Source organism: Lissotriton vulgaris, chromosome 4_1 (assembly GCF_964263255.1).
Source record: "Lissotriton vulgaris chromosome 4_1, aLisVul1.2, whole genome shotgun sequence".
Taxonomy (NCBI): domain Eukaryota; kingdom Metazoa; phylum Chordata; class Amphibia; order Caudata; family Salamandridae; genus Lissotriton; species Lissotriton vulgaris.
In genome coordinates, this window is record NC_141691.1 from 1,285,253,660 (window position 1) to 1,285,276,559 (window position 22,900).

Consider the following 22,900-nt stretch of genomic DNA (forward strand, 5'->3'; position numbering starts at 1 on the left):
TGGGTTTGAGGCATACCAAACTCCTGGCCTAGTTTCTGAAAGGACTTAAGGGTCACCCACGACAGTACATCCTCTTGTGTGGAGATTCCAATGCTGTCCCACCCTCCAAAGCCTTGTAGTGCAGCCGGACCGGGGAGCCTACCATTACGCCAAAGGGGAGTTTCGCCCGTCAGAGTGTTCCACCATCCCATATGCCGCAGGGCCTGCCTCCAGATCTAAAACACTAATTGCGTGCTGGGTGGTAATGTCTTCTGTATCCGTGCTGCTTAGAGTATGGTATGAAGCGAGTGGGCTCCCATTTAAAGGTGTTCCAACGCATTTGCCGGGTCTTTCCTGTCCCCGTACCACCCGTCATTGAGGACGAGGAGATGGGACCCCTGGTAATAAGAGAGGATATCCGACGTTGCCAGGCCTCCACAGTAGGAGGAGAGAAAGCATGTGCGCACTGCGACCGTCACAGCACCCCCGGCCCAGAGGAACTGCCCCAGTACTGCATTGACCTGCTGGAACCATGGGGATATGGGTGATTCTGTAGTTGATACAGCAATCTGAGGAGGGCCACCATTTTAAAGATCGCAGACCTGCCATAAATGGTCAGCGGCATGCGGGACCAAGTTTTGATATCGGCTCTGGCCCGCTCCCACACCGGCACAACATTCCGCTCCCATGCAATCGATGGAACCTCGGAGATGAAGACGCCCAGGTATTAAATGCCGCCGTAACGCAGAAGTAACGCAGAATGTAACGCAGAGGCCCAAGCTCCTGCCTGTGCATGTCCCCTCAGCACCCATTAGGTGGATTTGCTATGGTTCATGTAAAGCCCCGAGGTCTCGCCAAAGATCTGCATGATTTCCATGATCCGTGGTCCTGACCTGTTAATGTCTGTTAGAAAAAAGAGGATATCGATATAGCGCGAGTCTGTCAGATAAGTCCTGATCCCACTCAAATCCCCGTAGCTGCGCGTCCATGCGAACCCACATGGCCAGCGGCTCCATGGCCAAGGCAACACCAAACAATGTTTATGATCTGAATATGAAAAAAATAATGTTCATTACTCCTGTTTTAGGCACATTTTCAAAGTTCACTATATTTATTTCGACAATTGCTTGTGGTACATTTGCAGAATGTTGAACATTTGAGAAGAGCATATTGCCGGGACATCTTTTTGTAGCACAGATTTTGCAAGTACATGTAAGTTCTCTGGGTAGAGGCTTTAGAAATGTAGTAGGTGTTAGCACCCCATTAATATCTTCCCAACCAAATTCACACAGATCTTTGTCATTTACAGATATCCTGATCAAGTAGAACTCTCTTTTAATGTGTCCATGTACAGAATTTGTCGTCTGTGGAAGATCACTTAGCTGGACTGATCTCTTGAACTCACTGTACCGAAGATCGTCCAATGTGTGACAGAACTCGTGTCATTTAACAGTACAATGACTCAATTGGAAACATTTAGAACAGCCCACTCAACATGCGGCTCAACACAAAGGTCAGCTTCCACCAATTTGCTGTTAAGTTCTAGAATAATATGGCCCGTACCTTTTGAATATAGCTCTGAAAGCACCAATTCCTTATTGACAATCATTCCACTTGCAATAATTGGAAATTCAGTGTTCACTGAAGCATCAGCAATGTTTTGGTCAGTAAACATCTCCAAGTTCATCTTGTTCGATGTTGAGGACCAGAATATCAAGTTGCACATGTGTAGGTGTCAAATGTTTAATGCAGCCAGGGTCAGTTTTTCCACTTGTAGACATCTGTCAAATTCTCTCACATTCTTTGACAGATAGTTCATGATAACTGTCAAAGACAATGTGCAGTTCTTTCGAGGTGCAACCTGACTTTGATATCTGTAGAACAGTCTGAACGACCTCTGCAAAGTTTTGCATGGATGAAATCTTGACCATTTGCAATTGTGACATATAGTCTACCACAACAAGGACACCTTTTCGCCTTGAAATTCTTCGAGTGAAAGTTTTTTTTTTTCGAGCTCTTGTACAAGTTTGTGCTTCACTGGTTTGGTTGCTGCATCTCCATCAATGAATGCGTTTATTGGAAAAAGATCATGCAACAGATTGTCCTTGATAAATTCACCCCTTTCTTTTGCTACATTCATCTCTCTATGTGCCTGTTGTAATCAGTTTTGCAGTGGCTGTTTGGACAAAAGTCTTACTAGGGTAATTAAAGCGTGGAAGTTTAACTTTAGTGATTATATTTTTTTTCTTTCAATACAAATCTCTCCTGCTTCAGTTCTGTGTACAGTTTCCATTCATGTTCCAGCACATCTAGTAGACGTATCTTTATATCATTATCCACATACTGTTTGGTCACAAAGTTGTGTAGTCACCCAGGCTCAGTCATTTCATAGGTGTTTTCTTGCTGCTGCATGAAATTAAAAATGAAGAAGTCTGTCAACATATTTATTAAAAAGTTTCCCTCTCTTTCTTACAAGTTTGTGGTGAGGAACAGTTTCACGATGGTCCATTGATTTTGAATTTGTCATCCCTTTGAAAACATTGCAAATAGAAAGAACTTTATGGTAAACTAGTTGCCATAGAGCAACATATTCACTTTTATGTGTCTGCCCAACAATTCTGTTATAGCTTTTCTGTGATCTCTGGATCGCCTGTTCCAGTTTCATATCTGGAGTCACAGAATTGAACCTTCCCTCTCTGTCTTTCGCCAAACAATGTCTTTGGATGAATTTTCTGTAGAGGAATGTTTTTTCCACCTGTAGCTTCTTCGCTCTTTCCAAATACCAGGACCCATATCTCAGGTAGTTTATGCAAACGAATTCCTGAAATACAGTAATCAGTGACTCCACAGTTTTCACGTGCAGCTCCCAATCACCTTGTCGATCAGCATGTACCAAGTATTTCACTAGAGCTATCATGTGTAAAACATTTCCCCAGCACTTGCAAAGTTCAGATTTTTCTTTACATTCTTTGACAAATTCTATGGACATGGGTATCTGATTTTGAACTGAGTGTATTGAACATTGCCTTGCTTTACATTATATCTTTTGAATGAAGTGAACCCTATGCCTTGAACACTTCTGAGATAAGATATGCAAAACCTAATTTGTCATTCTTGTTCCAGAAAGCATTCCAATGCAATGTTTCTATAGCCTCAGATATGAAGAGCATACCTTGTAACAAACTAACATAATGAGTTCCTCTCAATACTGACTGGACAGTTTTGCTTTCAAAGATTTCAGCCTCAATAAGTGCATCGTCTATGGCACATCCACTTAGATAACTTCCTGCAAACTGCACCACAACTTTTGTCATGTGGAAAACGCCCATCATTTTATAAAGATCATCAAATTCTACTGGATTGCTCATAAAAATGTTAGCTACAATATGGAAAACCCCATCGCAGAAAATTGCAGGATGGGATGGTCTTCAAGCTGAGCCCACAAATTTTGAAATTATTTTAGAGTTGTGTATACTGTTGCATAGTTTGTGACTGGAAATGATATTACTGGTAAAAACCCAACCTTCTTCAGTAGGGCGGTATTCTGGGAGATCAGCGCATGAATTCCAGCCCACGGAGGATCTGGCTTTTCTTCATCCTTCAGTTTGCACCTTATGACTGATATGATAAATTCAGTTAAATCAGCTTTTCGGGCTACAGCATCAGGTAGAAAAAGATCTATGTCCTCAGCGTTTGAAACTTTCTGGTAGACTGGGACATGCTGTTTGCTTTTAGTGGTTTTGCACATGTTGGTAAGGCAATTGGGTTATACATTTTCAGCTTCGTCTGTTTATGCCTACGGTTGACACAGCTTGTTTTCCAGCAACTGCTTCATTGGTACAGTCTTGAAAAAGCACCTTGGCAGTATCATAAGGGTTGGATGTTCCAGACAAAGGAGAGCAGTCTTCCAAATCAAAATTATAAAGAGCAGCAATTGTAAATCTTTTCCTGGTAAAGTGACTTGTAAGTAGTGTGCTGTTGGAGTTACAAGATTTTACAGCATGAGCTGCTAACAAGTTTCTGCTCCATACTATGAAATTATAACTTATTGATAAACCAATCCTATTCATTAAAGTGATTAGCCCTCAACTTTTACTCTTGTCATAGACTGCGTTGGCAGTCATCTGTAGCAGAATTTTCTTTTTGCCTTGATGTAATTCATAAAACATGATTTGGAAAAGACAGTACATTTGCACAGGATAAACCTGTCCGTTCACAAATCTTTCAATAAGTCTAAAATCTAAATCTTTTAGGACTTTCTTAAGATGGTCCTTCTGATTTTATTTATTGCATCCTGTGATCTTATGTTGGCAGCAAGAACTTCAGGAGTCCAAGTAGCTGAGAACACCAAAGTGGCTCATTCTTTTTGTTAAACTGACGAAAATGAATTCTAGACGAGGGGAAGCCAACTGTCTTGGTTGTCGTCACTTTCTCAGAAGCCTTGGATTCTTGTTGTGATTCACTGGTTTCTACTATTTTTTGACAATTTTGTAAGTTTTTTTTCCATTGTATACAACTTGGAGCACTTGTTGTTACAATGAAAATATTTAATCCTCTTTACTCATCAGTTTACATTTTTGGTGAACTTCGTCTTGCCGTATTTCGGCAGCATCTGAAACGATCTTTCTTCTAGCCGCAGATGAAATTCGGCCCGGATAAGCAATGTCTACCCAAGCTAAATGACTTCTCTAATAATACAAAAATACAATTCAAAAATGAAAATCTCGGGCCAACAATTTTTGTACTGAGATTTATCAAGGGGCCAGGACTAATTCTGCAGATTGTGAGACTGCCTCACCTTGTGACTTTTGTTCTGAAATGCCGCCAGCTGAAAGACCAGCCGTGTTCTAGAATGGAATCACTAGGCGGGTCACGGATCCGTGGTTGGTGAATCCATATCACAAGTGATGCAACCCTCTTTTACTCAGCATTATTGAATGCTTTTTAGAAATATGTAAGAAGCTTTATGAAACGCAGTTAATTATTGCATATGGCTTTTTTAACGCCAAATTGTTTAGTAACAATATTGAAAAACCATACATAAAATAACAACATTGAACATTACTCCCACCCTCTGCAATTCATTTCCCTAGTCGCATTCTGCACCCCATTTTTAACTTCTGTTGTATCTGTCTGTGGAGCATCTTGACATGTAGATTTATATAGTGTCTACTACAGATAATAAATTAATAAATCGTTGAAGCGCTTTGCAGACAGGTAGCCCTTTTGTGGATTCACCGTATAGAAGGTGCATCAAGCAGAATACGTGGAGCAAGAGTGAGATGCTAACAAACAAAAACATGAATGGGTAGTGGTAGTGAGTGCGATGCCTGTGGGGATAAACCTCATGTGTGTGTTTGGGACATTTTTTAATACAAAAAATAACACAGTAAAATAGCACAGTGCTAACTGTTGCTGCCATTGTCCTCTTCAGTACAACCCTGTTGAGCACGTCTTAATAACTCCTGTAAACATTTGAACACGTGACTGCATGTTTCATACATGTAGGCAGGGCCACTCAGTGTTTTAGGCTATTTTATAGCAAGCGTTGCACATTGAATTCACAGATATTTGAGCCCCACCAGGGAGTTTTGACTGTTCAGATGGGGTGAAAATGGCAGACCCTTTTAACCTGAAGTGGTATTTAATGCCCACTTTGAAGGTGCTCTGTGTAATGGTGTGTCTTACATCATAAATAAGAGTAACACAATATGTCATATGTAGGTGCAGGACTCTGTATGGATTTGCACTAGTGATTTTAGTGGGCAGGTGCTGTTTGGTACTGAGTACCTGCACTTGTTCCAATTGAAAGGAAGGGTGCCTGCTCCTCTCATTACTGGTATAAAACTTTTAATGGAAAAGTACCGGCACCGGTACCCTGCAGAGTGAGTGTCAGCAGTTCTGAATTTCCATTTAAAGCACTGAATTGCACTGTATATGAGCTTGCATCCTACCAGTAATTTAGTGCATCCGAAGCCTGTAAGGCAGGAACAGCATTGCCCTTTTTTACAGAAAGGTAACTTCTTTCCCAAGTTGGCATGTTTTCTAGGTTATCTCTTGGCATCCTTATCATATACCAAGTACTCCAAACTCAGTGACTGAGTGTTTCTTGTCCACCTGTTGACTGGACCAAATTCTGAGTAATTCTGCAATCTTCTGCTGCACAACGTCATTCATGTTTTGACTATTCCTGAATACATTTAGTGTTTTCGTTTTTAACTAGGCCCTCCTATTGACGTCCAGCCCGTTTGTAAGTTATTTCTGTTCTGGTCACTACAGGAATGGAAGCACATGTACATGACTTGATCTTCCAGCATTACACAGTATGGGTTAGTGTGGAAGATCAGGTTAGCTATTCTGAACATGCAGAAGTGAAAGCACTGGCAAATACATTCGATATAAATTATAAAGATAGCTGCTAACCTAGATATTTTTTAAAGGATTTACAAATATATATATTTATGCAGGGGTAATCTGCATTACAAAGAAACAACCATGCAGTGATTTATAAAATAAAAAACCTTTATTACACTCATGATCTGTACTATTTTTATATTAGTACAAAAACACAGAGATCATAGACTTAATCAAAAAGTTGTGTTCCTTCTAATTTCATATCTTTGTATTTCTTATCATGTGTTTGATACATTATGAGTACATTGTGCTCTTCAGGAGGACAATTCATAATTCAGTACAAACGTTCTGCTCAATGCGACATACGTGGACTCGGAAAAAGGATTCAGTATATCACATCACCACGAAGTCCCATAAACGCGAAAGAAAAAAACAGTATTTTATTACAAAACAAGTAAATGTTTTCTCCTGCTACTAATGAGTGACCTAATGGAGGACACCATTTTGGTAGTTTCTGAACATACTTTCCATTGAGACAAAGTGATTTTTACACACATTATTTCAAACCACATTATTGGTTTAAGCAGAAACTGTCGTTTTTTAAATCTTATTGGCTTCCTGATCAAAGATTTACTTCTGGGTTAAAGGTAGGCTTGCAGGTCAAAGTCAATACTTCATTTTATACATACGTATGATGTGGACAGCTCATTTGTTCTCTTGGTACTGACCAACTTTCTGCCGCTGGCTCGAATATTATTACCACAGACACCCTTTCTTCTCAAAGTGACCAGTTTTAGATTCCCAAGTGGGCAGTTATTTGTTGCTATATTTTCTTCCCATTGCTCGTCTTGTAGCTGATTTGTCCTGTTATGGGCCTGTAAGTTAAAAACAAGACCGACTCCTAGGTAAGAGTGCCTTTGTATCAAAGTACTTTAATTGCTGAAGATGCTGAAATATTTTCTAATCCAAAACAGTCTGCCTCACTCAAATCTAAAACAATCTGCCCCACTCCAATCCTGTTTTCCCCAATCTGCCCCACTCCATTCTGCTCCACTCCAATGCAAAACAGTCTGCCCCATGCCCCATTCCAGTCTGCTCTACTCCATTCCAAAACGATCTGCCCATCTCCAATCTACCCCATCCCAGTCTACTCCACTCCAATCTGACCCAATCCAATCACTCACTCCAATCTAAAATAATCAGCCCTACTCCAATCTAAAACAATCCACCCACTCCAATCAGCTCCACTGTAATACACTCAACTCTGTCCCAATTCACCACACTCCGGCCCCCACACCAATCTCATCTACCTCACCCCAATCCACCCCACTAGTCCACCTCACTCTAATCCAGTCAAACCCACCCCACACTAATCTGCCCCACTCCAATCCAATGCAACCCATTCCAGTATTACCCAGCTCACTCCAGTCTTATCCCCCCACTCAGATCCATTCCAGTCCACCTCACTCCAATCCTATTCAGCACAACCCAATCCACCACAATCCAATCCACTCCCAACCCCTTCCAATCTTACCCAGCTCACTCTAATTTAGTCCATCCACTCAAATCTATTCCAGCCTATTCTAATCCACCAAACTCCAATCCAGTCCATGGCAACCCAGTCCACCACAATCCAAACCACTCGAATCCACCCCATTCTAATCCAGTCCACCCCACTCAATCCAATCCAATTCAATTCACCCCACTACCTCAATCCACTCCAACCCACTCCACCCTATGCCACCTCACTCCACGACACTGCACTTTATGACACTCTCTGCCACTGACTCACTGAACTCTACTCCCCTCTACTCAACACTACAACACTCTACTCCCCAATCTCCACTCTACGACACTCTACTCCCCCACTACACTGTACAACACTCCACGCCACTAACTTTTAGCCATGCTGTACTGCAGCCACAAAGGTGTAAAACATGCAAAAATAAGTTTCCAAAGTCAAAGCCCCTTGTATAGGCGAGACTGTTTGACTTTGCCAATACTTGTTTTTTTTACTGCATGTGGATGTGTGCAGTCTTCAGATGTGATTAAGGTGCATTCATGAAATTGTAAGCACTAGTTGCGTAGTTTTACATCTCTATCTACTGTAAAGTCCCGAAATCGTTTAGCTTTTTGCAGCCTGATTTTTAGGTCTCGGCCTGATCCACCGCATGCGCTAGTCTGGCCGAGACTTTCGTAGGTGCTCTGAGAAATGCTTCTTTCGTGGCCATCAGTTAACTATCACGTGTACAAGCGCGCGCGTGACGTGCACAGCTGATCGCGTTCACTTTCACTTTTGCTGCCGCTCAGCCGTGTGCCTTTAACGGCAGCGCGGCAAATGCTTGTTATTTAGAGTGAACTCAACCACATGGTTTAGCAGCAGTTTGCATGATGACCAGCTACATTATATAAGGTTGCATTCATTATTTAGAGACACAGCGACATTAAGTGATTTGCCCAGAATCACAGGATGTTGCAGACGCCAAGACTCGAATCTGGTTTTCCCAGTTCCAAAGTCGGCAACTCTGGCCATAAACCCACATCCTCTCTAACCCACTATTTGCATTTTAGAAAGTGGACCTAATCCCCGAGTAGAGCTTTAAAACACCCATATCTTAAGTTAAGATCCTTAACTCTGGTCCCTAGGGACATTTCTCATTTAAACCTCAGCGAGCGCATTTCTTCTGTTAATGCACATCTTTTGTATCCTAATTTAAGGAGGACCTTACATAATCTTTTGACTACAGTGTATGGTAACAGTCTGTGCCCTTTGAGTGTTTCGGAATTCTGATTTGCTTCCCAGATTACCCTTTCCTGCAACTTCTGCTTTTTTTATAATATATTTTTATTTACGTTATACAGATCAAAAACAGAGCGAAAACAGTAAATAATTCAGGCATTACTTCGGAGTCCGATTAAGGAGAAAAGGCATCAGTTCCACATGTTGACATGACGATCAGCACCAGACAGCATTGAGTCCCTATAATAACCATACAGCGAGACAAAATGACACAGCTTTGTGCTCACCCTGTTAGGGAAATACATGCTTTCCGTATTTTATTGCATTTCTTCGATACACCCGTGCACTGTGGACTGCTTTCTTTGCGGTTGCACAAGTCAATGCCCCTTCGCCATTCAGCCACTGTTAGAGGGTTACTGCTCCTCTAATGCCTGGCGAGATCACTTTGAGCTAACATGGAACCGATGCCCACCATAGTCTTTGTAGTATTCTTACCATCCCATTGATCCATGGTCCGGAGAATCACAATGTTGGGGTCCAATGTTGCATCATCTGCTTTTGTTTATTTTTTTTTAATAAGTAACATCTACTCTTTCTTTCAAGTGGCATTGTCAAATAACTTAGAATGTGGTTACTGGTTTTGATGTAGTGCAAGATTACTTTAGTAAGTAGCACTTTTTGGTAACCAATTAGCACGCAGTCCAATAAGGAAACCTATATGCATCCTTGTTATTACTAGCGAGCTTTAGAAAATAAAGCCAATTGATTAGAAGGGGCCCTAGTTTTCTGCTATTCAAACATTATTATATTTTCGGTATTAGTGTTCCAGCTTACTTTCAGGAGGATGAAACCTTGCAGTACTTCTGGAGCATCCCTATATATTTTTGCCATCAATAACTCGATTTATAGGCATTTTGTGATTATACAGGAGCAGCTGTAGACAGCAAAACAAACATTTTGATTGCCAAGTGGGTATTGGATGAGGGAAAGCTGTAAAATCTCCTTGTAAGGGCCTGGCGGTCCCATATGTCCAGTACAGTTTAAGTGGGCATGGCTAGATATGCTCTACTTGGGCAACAGCTTTCAAACAGACAAACTAGATCTCATACTGACCTGTATACTATGGTGTTGTCCATATGTTGCCATGACGTCTCAGTCTCCTGGACAATCCAATCCAATATATATATTTTAGGTGGGCCTTCCAATAATACTTCATCAACTTGTATACGACTTGAGTTTGGTCTCCAAGATCACCGAGCGGTAGGGGCTGGAGCATTCATCAGTTTGTGTAACAAGTTACGTACTTCCAGAGAAGGAAGCTTGGAGGCTTTTTTGTGGCAGGAAATTTCAGCTGGTCAGCTTGGGAGTACCAGTGTTATTTACAAGAATCTTTAAAACTTCTTGATGCAGAAGAAATCTGGAGGGCCAATCCATGGCAGTAGGCACTTAAAACCTACATCAAAAGAAACGTCCGCTTCTGGTCCTTCCATTCGGACACAGCCCAACTGGTATAATGTAACCATGCCTGGTCAATCGTATTAGGGTTTAAGCCAGGGATTGTGGCGCCTCATATGTCATGCACCTACTCAGTGATGTGGAAAAAAAGATTTTTGGCCCTCAGAATGGGCGAATGGACATTTTTGTATCACTTGCCAGGTTGGTGCCTCACAAATACCAACATAACGTGCAGGGGGTGTGGGAGCAGCAAGGAAACAATCAAGCACGTAGTATGTCTTTGTCCTGCACTTCTTAATGATCGAAAGATTTTGCTAAAGGGCCCGTGGAACAAACGCGGCATTCACACTTGTCGACAAGCTATCCTTGCATCTATGAATCCAGAAAATCCACTGCTTAATATCCGGTTCACCAAGTTTGTCACAAGATCAGTAAAAAGACTTCTAAACTGTGAGAGCCAGCAAGCTAATAACTGTTAATCCATGACGGGGAGACCTAAACCTGATGGTGTTTTGTTGATTTATTTATTTCACTGTACTATTTGACAGCAGTTGAATATGGCACTTTTCACATTGTTTACTTATTGTCCTCCGTCTTGTGCGACCCTGGAACCTTTAATTATTATATGTAGGGGTTGTACTTATTTACAAATAGAAATGCACTATTATCGGCTTAGCTGCCAGCTTTTTAATAATGACTAATGTCTTTTCCCGTGGCCTTAGTCGATGCCAAAACTAGAACGGATCACCACGGCTCTCAACTGTTTTTTAACTGTTTCTTAAAAAGGGCCAATTGTCTAGATGAAGTTTACATTTTAACAGCATGAACAAATAAAGATTATTAGGTTTTTAAACAATTATTTATTGTTGAACTTCATATCCTTCTGTTACCTACCATTTGCTTGTGACGGTATAAATGTATTAATTGGCCGCATTATAGCGGATTTCAGAAAGGCACGAGGAAATAATGTAAGCAATGACACAGGAGTTTAGCTAACGCTTGTTTACTATCCTATGTGTTAATATTTTAGCAATTGTACGATATACGTTTTTTTATTGATGTACACCCATTATTGTAATGATTTTTACTAATCAAACAATAAAGTATTCATACGGAGACTTCATCAACTTGTGGCAAGCCAGTCCTGCTTGTGATGTAGTCAAAATCAATAGTTTAGATGAAATGCAGGGTTTTAATGGTATTTAACATGTTTTGAAGGTTTCTGACTTCAGGTTGGGGAAATGGGGTGGGCGAAGATTGAAACAGATAGAGTAACCTGGAAGCTCATTTATTTTGACCACTTTGATACACCCCAAATAGGAGCGATAGAGTGATTACCATATCCGAAGATCCTTCAAAATGCCATGACAAAGGACTTGCCAGTTGAACCTTGTGCACCTGTTGAGGTGGGTATTTATAATGAGGCCAAGATACTGAATAGATTGGGGGTGCCACCTAAAGGTAGCTATGGAAGAGAGGTCAGAAATTAGGCTTTTTAGGATGGTAATATTAAGGTCCTGAGATTTGTCTTTATTGACTTTAAAGCCCGAAACTCATTCTAAAGCATCTAACAATCTACCCATCTCTGGAAGTTAGTTTAAGGGGTCAGCCAGGGTAAGGAGGAGGTCATCTGTAAAGACGTTGAACTTGTTAATGCAGTCCACGAAGGGGATTCAAGAGATCCCAGGTGTGAGTTTTAATCTGAATAGTCAAGGGCTCTACCACCAGGGCAAGATAAGGGGAGATTCCCCTCTTAGTCTAAAAGGGGACTGTGCATTGGCCGTTGAGACAAATGAAGGAAAGCATGTGCCGCCATGATACTATCTATCATCTTTGGTCCTCTTGCTATGCTACGTAATATCTCCTTAAAGAAGGCCCATCTGACCCTGTCAAAGGTCTTCTCCGCATCCAAAGATAGGAACAAAGATGGAATGTTGACTTTATGGTCTTTTTCGTCTAGGTGGGCCAAGGTTCTGATGATGTCCACCCCTTGGTTATTAAGGATAAATCTGACTTGGTCAGGGTTGGTCAGGTTCGGGGGTAAGGGTTCCAGGCATCACCCAAAACCTTTGGTGTATAGAGTGGCTTCTGTTTTCAGCAATGCAAAAGGATACACAGTTAGTGTGATCTTTTCCTGGTTTGGGAATTAGTGTGATTTCTGCCTTACACATGGCAGGGTTAAGGCGTGTGGTTTGATTGAAGGAGTTAAATAACTTAGCGTGGTGTGCCAAAAAACAGCGGTCAGAAAGTTTTATAACAAGTATTGGCATAGCCAATAGGTCTCACCTTTGGGACCTTATAAGTGTTTGCCAGACCATATAAGAGTTTTGCCAGACCAATTGGCTTTGCCAATGTGTTTAAGCTATGTTGTAGAGCAGTGTACCTGAAGCTGTGCACACCTAGGACAACAGTGCAGTTACCAAGTCCTGGCCTAACAGTAAGTCGCATATAATCACCTCATATACCACACTTCACTATCCATGTATACTCACCACTTGCATAGCACTGCAGCCACCCACCAAGTGTTCAAAGCTGTAAAACGTAAAGGACACAGAGCTAACTACCCCATGAATATAATTGCACACACTGTGTGTGGAAGGCAAGGGGCAGTAAGCCCCTTGGATTACAGTTCAACCACCCTCCTCACACACATTGCACCACATTGTGGCCATATGAAGTGATTGTGATATACTTTCCCTTTTAAAGGCAAAATAATACACTATAGCTACACTTAACGTCTTAAGAGTTCCAGATTGATAGGACGTTATACTATCTGTAAATTCTCCCCTTATTTTAATTTATTTTAATTTAAAGGTTTTATATAGCGCTGGCTAGACCTGGAGGTATCAGAGGGCTTTTCATGAGTATCAGACAATAATTGCAGGTTACATTGTTACAAAGGTTACACAGTTATTAGAGCCTGGCAACATCGTGAAAAGTAAGGTCGAGACAAACAAAAAGGACATATACGTAAGGGTAAAAGCAGGCAAGGGGAGAGATTCAGGGGAGGAGGGGGTAAGAGCAGGGGAGGTAGACAGAGAATGGAGGAGGGAAGAGGAGGGGAGGGTGAGAGACACAGGGAGCGGTGAAGGGGACACAAACCGGTAGACGAGTGAGAGCTTCGTCCAAAGTCCAGTAAGCTGTGATCCCAGGGGAAGTGGTATCTTTTCCCCATCTCTGTTGCGAGAGGCTCCCTATATGCAGTGTACTCTCTCAGAGGGGTCTCTGAGACTCCAAGGCCTACATACTGTATCCTTTCCCAAAAAGGGGAGAGGGAGTGCTTAGGCAAGGGGTGCCATACCATACCTCAACTGTGAGTGGCTCCCTAGGCGCTGTGGACTCTCTCAGCGGGTTCGCTGAGACTCCAGAGTATAAATATTGGATCTTTCCCCAACAAGGGTGAAGGAGTGCTTAGTCAAAGGGCACAAAAGGACAGGGGGCTAGGCAGTGTAGCGGGCAAGAGGAAAGTTTCAGGTGAGAGGGGATAGGAGTAAAGGAAGTAGGACAAAGAAAGAGTGCTAAATGGGAACAGATAGATAGATAGGAGACTAGGAAAAAAGAAGAGTTACATAAATACGATGAGGGGGGTGGTGGGCGAGACAGGGAGCTGGAGAGAAAAACCACGCCCAATGTCCGGCTGGGTAGGTGACGGTCAGGGGATGAACCAAGGCCGATCTCCTCAATAGATGAACAGAGCAGCTCCACCGGGCATCAGACATAATGTTCGGACTCCGCTGTCAGGACGGAGACCAGGAGTACTTAGAGATTGTCAGATTTGGGGGGGGGAACCATGTAGGAGTGGAATTTCGTTAAGGCACCACACGTCCATGTAGAGAAGTGTGGCTCAGTGGTTAGAGCTGCAGACCCTGATGCAGTAGTCTGGCCGGGACCAGGGTTCAATTCCTGCCTCGGCGGGTCTCGGGCTCAATTTCCTCGGACCTGATAATTCTCGCCTCGGTGCCTATTCTGATCATGAGCTCCACTCTGTACCTCTGGGCAATAGCTTGCTTAATCTCTACAACGGCCCCAACAACGCTGAGGATGCCTGACTTCACCTTGGGGGTGCCCAGGAGTGGGCTCCTCACAGGGAAAGGCCAGGAAGGGTTCCTCGGCGGTATTCGTACAAGCGCCGAGATGCCTCCGGGTAGTCGTGCGCTATGTAAGTGCGTAATTATCCTTATCCTTATCCATTGTGGTCTCCTTTGGTCTGGTCCCCTACTCGGTGCACTTGTTCCAGTTTAATCTTCAGTTATTTAGTGAGTGATAGAGAGCAACTGTGAAAACTAAGGAAGGAGTGTTTGGAAAGGTGAACAAGAATGTTTTTCCCGTGTAATTTATTTGTTTGAGTTATTAAATGTAGAGTAAATGAAATGTTACTAAAGTATATATAAACTAATTTGTACATTTTTGTTTTGAGTATAGTCATTTTTAGTCTTTTTCCATTAATGGATTCCATATATTTATTGTTAAATTTCTTACGTGACAGATCAGTAATTACCGAGGGCTGGAATAGGGGCATTAAACTGCACATTGTAGGATGTGAGATACTCAGGAAAGTGTGCAGTGAAAGGGTATCTCGAGCTTGACTGAAATTAATATAAACGCGGATTGTGTTTGGTCTTTCATAAATAAGACTTCTGCATACCTCTAAAATGAAAAAAGCTTTGTGTGAAGTAACTCTTAAATCGCGCATTCAGGCGAACATGAAGGCAAGATTGAAGATGGCGGTAAAGTGGAAGGGGCAAGGTGGAGAGGGGAGGAGACTGAATTGAGGGAAGACAGGGCAAGAAAAGGAGGTGGTCGAGGGAAAGGAGTGACAGGGAGAGCATTGGAGGGAATGAATACAAACGCACACGCGAGTTAAAAAGAAAAAGGCAAAAAAGGCGAGCAGGCTGCAGCAGTAGGGACGTCAGATAGGGAGAGAGAGGCGGAGGGGTGCACCCGCGAGTGGTGCGCAAGTGCGCTTGCGAGCACCAAGCCATCTGTTTTGCATTATTGTGCATGCGTCTGGGCACGATAATTCAAAACAGAAGATGCCTGTGCGGGTAACCGCAAGCAATAGGCCACACGCACGTGCTTGTGGTCAGCTTTTTGAAGCCCCCTTAATAAAAGTCTCGCCAGAGCAGCGCATGCACTCTGGCTCAGGAGAGACCTAAAAAGGTATAGGGAGGCCATAGGGACCTAGGGTTCTCCTAGCTGGCATTGCCTTAAGGGGCTTTAGAATTTCATCAAGTTCAGTCAGATCCTCAGGGGGTCCCTGTAGGTGGAGGAGATGGGTGTCCAGTCGCATGAGCATCGGAATACAATTTTAAAATGATAACTTGCGTATTCACAAAGCTTCAGTCGCAGTCTGGGATATCATAGCACTATAAATGCAAATATTTATTCCCCTGTGCACTAACTAGGATTCAGTTCAGTTACTGCCTGCTTACAGACTCAGACTTCTGCCATAATAACAATTGAGCCTTCATAACATGAAAGAATGCATTTCCCACAGTTTACTCTAACTTGCATTAATTTTTCATTTAAGATGTGTGCGTTATATTTTATGTGTGTTACTTGAATGAGATGTGGTTCTTTTTTTTTTTAGCCACATCTCTGGCTCCATCCTCATTCTACTCAGGATTTCGGTTCCCATGCTTTATAGAGCACTTCAGCCCATTGATGACCTGCCAAATACTTTGTTTGAGACTGTGGTTTAGGCCCCATTTGCAGCACAACCCAGGACACTTCAGCTAAATATTGTGTGTGTCTTGGAAGATTTAGCACCCCGGGCTAAGCCATACGATGGAGGTGGAGGGCTAGATGCCCATTTAGTCCAATTGGCGTTGTGTGCCTGGATGGAAAGTATGAGATGTAGGTGGTGTATTACTTTGTGAGTGAGTAAGCGTGATTAGGCAGGAAACTCTCCATGTTGATCACATACTTTTCAGAAATAATAGAAGACTCTGGTGACAGTGGTGTGACGAATTCTATATAGTATCTGAAAATGTATTGAAAAAACAGCCTTCGCTTTGTGAAGTGCAGAAACAGTCACTAAAGACTTCATGAAGGTTGTGCTCACTTGATGGAGAACACATATACATGCTAGACTATAGCATATTTTCCTTTAGGGGTCTGAAATCCAGCAAAACAATCCTTGATTACCACACTTACTTCCTAGGCAACCGATAGCAGCATGCAAGAATGAGAACTTCAGTTTCCTAGTTGATCTGATAACTTGGGGTCCTTCAAGGCTCCATCATTTTCCTGATCATCTTCAACTGGTAAATAGAACTAATGGTTCATGTCCTAGCCATTGCTAGACTTTCTTACATGAAAACAGGTGTCCAAAGCATGTATTAATCTGAACACCTAAATGCCTGAATCTTTTACTGTGATGCTTGAAAATCAACCTCAGTTTAATCAAACTTAGAGTATCTTGAAATCTTGTCACCATTGTACAGAAGTCAAATCACTGACATTCCTTCTCTAAGGCTTCCCGTTTTACCCAGTTACCCCGTTCCTTTTGGAAAAGCCGCAATTAATCACTGCTTTTCTTTTTCAGAAAACCTAACTGCCCCTACCCCACTGCCTCAGGTCCCGAACAAAACGTTATTGCTCAACTGTCCTAACTGGGTCTGGAGGCTTCTAGAGTACATGGCTGTAGTTGCTAAATTCACATGTCCTTCCATATTACTGCATTATAATGTGTCTATTTGGGTCCCTGAGTAAGCCATTTTAACCTGCTACTCTTCAAATGGTTGGAATTTAGCCTACGGCCTAGGCACATAGATAATGTCCAGGACAGCTACAGTCGCCATGAAGGAAAGCAGTAGGGACGTGCATCTCCTCTTGAATTGCGAACAAGCTTTTTAAGCTAGTACGCATGCTCAGTTCCCCCCGCAAGACCTAAGATTTTGAAATAATAATGTTATTTGCTGAATAAGGTGACTTATGTCACTACCGTAAGTAATTTGGTCATGAGACACGTGGATTGCTTGTAGACTTATTTTCAGTTTTAGTTATCAGTGCTTCACATTGCATGTTTCTTGCAGATTAAAACCCTTTTATTGAACAGTTACCCACAGTATTGCATTATCAGCTTAACATAAAATTGAGCAGACTTCCTGGCCAGTCTTTGGTGGGTGGGCTGCACGTCCTTGGAGAAACGAAAACAAACTCTTTTTTTATGTAGTGAGTGAACAGTAGTAACAGGAAGTTACAGTTTTGTGTCGCTGCCAATGATATATCTTAAGAAAGTATCAATTCGCCGTTAACTCTGCAGCTGGCACCTATCTTTGTTTGCTTAAGCTAACAAGATACTTGGTTCCCTGCCAAGTTCAACAAAGTTTCTCCATGGAACCTTCCTGACCAGGAATCCAAGGTTACTTGCACATGAGAAACTTCGTGGAAACTGCCTTCATCCCTTCTTACCTGGGTGCAGTTTCCGTCCATGAAAGGACTCGTCATTGATTGTGCACCTTCATAAATATAGCACCGACTACGGTGATCCTGTTAATGAACCACTCACTAACATGGTGTGACGTCTGTTACAGCTGCATTGAAATATAGATCAGAATACATCTATATTTTTGTCACCAACTTATGTTCTCTCTTTCATGCAGTTGCTGCGACTGTCTTGTGAATATTTGCAGAAGAAAGAAAGAACTCAAGGCCCGCACGGTGTGGCTCGGCTATCCTGAAAAATGTGAAGAGAAATATCCAAGAAATGCAATCAAAAATCAAAAATACAATACATTTACATTTGTACCTGGGGTAAGGCTCAAGTTTTGTCACAACTAAAGGCAAATCTCTTTTTATGTACCAATTGGTGTTTCATTATTAAAGATATCAGATCTATTTTACAGATGTATTGCCTTTTCACACTCTATTTTAATCTATTTGCATTCCTGCTCATGTGTTCTAGTTTCTTGTGAAATACTGCATACATTGTGCTGCAGCTTAGGCGCACACTAGTCGCAGGTAAAAAAGGCAAAAAATATAACGAAGCCTTTCTAGGAGTTGGGCCAAACTATGAAAAACATTTTCCTTGCACCGCCGCCTCCCGGAAGACGGCGTTGCATTCAGTAGGATGGTGCAGACTCTTCTGTTCTCCTAGTACTTGCTTTGGCTATGGGTAATTTGCATTCTGCTGGTGGATACAGGTTTTCTGTTCTTTTAGTGATTACGAATACAAAGGTACCTACATCTGAATTGTGTGCTTTTATAAATTAATAGAATGCAGGGGTTGTATTGTAATGTATTGCATTACATTGTGGGATTTGTATTGCGCCTCATACCCTTGACAAGATTCCTGAGCACTATTGCGTTGTCTAATACCAGGCCATTCCGTTTTGTTGTTCAGTTACTAGAGTGTAGGTTTATAAAGTGGTGTACATGGGTTAGGTTTGGCTTTGTGCTCCAAAACATGCTGCTCTAAATTTATGGTTGGTGTTCAGGCTAACCTTGAAGTAGCAGGCATGTCTTGAACGTGCGTCAGAACTAGGAGTTGTGCCTCAAGCTGCATTTATAGAAGGTTTGCTATGTAGTCAAGAGACCTGCATGCCAACAGGTATATTGGATCTATGTGCTTTTGATTCCTGTGTTGAACACTGTAACTCAAAATGTGCATTTCTAGACACCTTCCTCATGTAGGCGCATACCCTACTCCATGCCTGTTCATTAAATTGGTGGAGCACAAGACTCAAATAGCCGCCATATATGTTTGTTCTCATTAACTATAATGTTGGTGGTCTTATTAACATGCTGCCCTCCCACCATTGTATATTTGTATCACATTAGATTGAGCTTAGCTATAATGTCAACATACTTTGGCATGTCCAGTTGAAGCCTGGTGTTATGAAAGACTGTTCAAAACCAAGAAGCCATCTAAATTCTTACAAGGCAGTCGCTCTACAATATTTTATCTCCTGCCATCAGTCCACGCTTTGCCATAATAGTGTTCCTCAAAGGGACATTTCTCGAAAAAAGAAACTTCTCATACTTCTCATTGCTCTCCCTCTATTTGCAGTAGTAACCCAGTTTCCCCAGCCTTCTTGGCAGGTTTTTGGTAAAAACATGCTATTTCTTTATGAAAACATTTGGCAATGATTGAGGGTTGGTGGTGTTTTGTATCATTGCAGTTACAGTTACAACACAGATCCTCCCAACTCCAAATGATAAGATAACATGTTTCCGATAGGACACTTTATAGAAGAGCTTAATGTCGGGAGCTCCTAAGCCAACTATCTTGTAGGCGGTATAAGTTGGCCAAAAATGGTCCTTGGAGGCCCATTCTCCAACAACACCTTTTTTTGAAGACTACTGGGTATATTTAGAAAATTGCCTGAGGTCAATCTGTATATAAGTGTGACATGGTGAGCATTATCATTTTTTACACAAACCACGTCTGTTCATAATCTAGATATGTTTTGAAGAAATGATTGACTTTCCAAGTTTGGAAATCAAACTGCATACATTTGCACTGAAATGTTGTCCTGTTTGCAGCTGAATATGACATACTGGTATCCAGAGCATTCCCATGATACCCCTGTCTGGATTCCATCCAACCTACAAGTTGCAGAGGCAGGCTCAGAATATCAAGTTGATGTAATTTAATTAATCTGAAACGCTATTTCTAACTTTTAACCTTCAATGAGTTTGAATATATGTAGAAACACAAAGCAGGATCTTGACAGGTACAGACTTCAGGATTTCACATAAAACACATTCCTACACAGGGTGGGTTCTAGGATTTTTGGGGCCCTGGACAGAAAGGGAATGTGCAAGGCCCCTCTCACATTCTGCTGTGTAGTTCCTATAGAAAATATACAGGATCTGCACGTTTAGACAACATATACTGTAGGATTGGTGTCAGACGAACTCTGATCACCCTCACCGGGTATACTGGCCCTTTTGTACCAATTAGCTCACAGTGGCACTAGACTCTGTTCTTACCAAGGAGAGAGTAGTTCTTGGCAACCATCGAACAGGACAACCCAGATGCCTCAGGACCGTGGAAGCAATGTACTACCTTTCGCTCAGTCACTCGTGCTTACTTAGTCTGTCTCAGAGAAATACACAGAATAAAACAAACTGCGCATTTTCAGTAATCATTTATTGAACAGTTGTTATTCTGGTGTAGAATAGATGTGCTGCAACAACCGTTAGACAGTATAAAATTTAAATGATTAACAGTACTATAAAGGTAAAAGCATGGTATAGTTCTACCATCTTACTAAAATCATGAATACATTCAAGTGAATAAAACACATGATAAATGATGCGTACTCCTATGATGCCTCCCTATAAGTGTATCTAGCATGGGTGTAGGTGTTAGGCCAAGAAATCCTCTAGAATCTAATCAACCCCAATACCTTAAGTGAGACTGTGGGACCCCGTCCTGGTCTCAAGCTGGACACTCCGAGAGAGGTGTTTGACCACTGCGAGCTGGAGCGTCTGCATGCAGGAGCCTCAGCGTCTCTGGTCAGTGTGTTGGCCGGGAAGTCTCGGTCTCCTCTTCTATTTCTATCTTAGCAAGATGTGATGTATATATACCTGTAGGTCTCCCCAGGGGTCCTACATTGCTCTATTACTTTGTCGGCCTAAGGATAACGTCGGGCATGAACTTTTGTACATTGCTTTTATACAGGGGATGGCAGTCCTGCTGTGCTTCCAAGAACCCTCATGCACAATGTATAAGACTTTGAACTAGGGAAAACCCGCTTTCTGAATGCAGTGTAATATATAGGTAAATGTTCAGTCCCTGTAAACCGTGACAAGTGTAATGCACGGAGAGAATATAGGTGAAGGGTAAAGAGTTTACAGAGGCCTGTATTATGGTACCTATATGGAATATAACAATTCAGGACTGTTAGCATCTGAATAGATACCCCTGCTCCTGAAGCTGCAGCCCCTCCCTCTAAGCCACATACAAGCACCTCTTAACAGCTCATTGAGAGCTGAAGGTGTGAGGGTTGCTTATCTCCAGAGACGGTTAAGACTGCCAGGAAGCTAAATAGCCAGGCAATAGTCCTGCTGCTGTGCCTCAGCGTGGGTGGGGGGGAGGCCTAATTGCAGGACAATTCTGAGAAATGTATCTTGGTGTGGCTGGGACTGGGGCCCCCTCCCCTCTGGTTTGCCTTGCTACACCATACCAGAGAGCCCAGGAGAAGGGATGCCCTAAAGCGGCACACTTGCAAGTTGGCACCTTTTATGTGGTGGCCTGGCTGTGTCTCATTGGTGTGGGGCCCCAAGCTAGAGGGCTGACTACAGGGCCCTGGGCAGCTGCCCAACCTGCCCATGCCTAGCGCCTGCCTTGTTCATACATGTCATACATGCAAAACAATACCTCTTTCCATAAATATTTCCCTTAACTGATAAGTTGAGGCTCAATCATCAGAACAAAGGTGAACCAGGACAGTCCTTCATGGATGTCCATTATGAAGTTTGTCCCTGAAAAATCAGACCTTTAGTCTTAATTTTAGCAAATGGATTAGCAGGCAAGAGCATTATCCATTTGATGAAGACTAGACCAAAACATAATTTGTAGAAGACTTCCATCCTACAGCACTATTCTATACTTTCGCTTCTTTTTCAGTGCTAAGATTAGCAGTGGCTAGATCTCAATATAAATTCATTCATGAATCGAGAACAATTCTAGGGGTGAGGCTAAATTGTTCCAAACTAATTTAGAGATAACAGAATTCAACTGGTCTAATAGTTTACCAAGCCCCTTAACTTCGACTTTAATCATTCACAGTAATCTGTGTGAAACTTAGTCTGTCTGATCCTTAGCTGTCATCAGTATGACACTAATTAACCAAGGAAGTTCGTTCTTTTATCTGGCCTTCCAGTTTACGTTAAGAAGGTGTGGCATAAGTACTTCTGGGTAATTTGTACAAACCTCAACTGGCAGCTTCCACAGCCATGTCTTGTTACATTTCGTATTCTAAGCAGCTCTATCATTGCTGCATCAAGAAGTGGAACCTCCAGACCTAGCCGTACCTTCATAACATTCCCTTCCTCATACTTCTGCAAGTTTTGTGTGGTTTAGAGAGGTGACGTGGAGAACGAGGCACAGCATGTGATGCTGCAATCACTAGCTGACTTGCCCCATATGAAAAGTTGGGATTGGTGTTGTATTTTAACATAAACGTTTTCATCCGAATATGTATTATCCCTAGGGAGGCGGTCAATATTGTTCATTACGTGAAGAACTTGTATTATTCCTAGGGAGGCAGTCAATATTGTTAATCACATGCATTTCCTAACTTTAGACTTGCATAACCTCGCATATACCTGTCAGTCTTGCACAGGGATATACTAATAGAGACCGCTTCGCTCTTAAGGTGCATAAATCCTTGTGGAATTCCAAATTTAGCATAGGAT

The 22,900-nt window shown here is 42.1% G+C and overlaps 1 protein-coding gene across 2 annotated transcripts in view; it reads left to right on the forward strand.

Moving 5' to 3' along the window:
* ATP9B (ATPase phospholipid transporting 9B) overlaps positions 1 to 22,900 on the forward strand; it is a 2,364,768-nt gene that overhangs the window by 331,391 nt on the left and 2,010,477 nt on the right. For both annotated transcript variants that reach the window (XM_086965515.1, XM_086965516.1), the window contains exon 3: positions 18,136 to 18,286. In XM_086965515.1, coding sequence (XP_086821641.1) covers positions 18,136 to 18,286 — 151 coding nt within the window. The remainder of the gene's footprint in view (positions 1 to 18,135; positions 18,287 to 22,900) is intronic.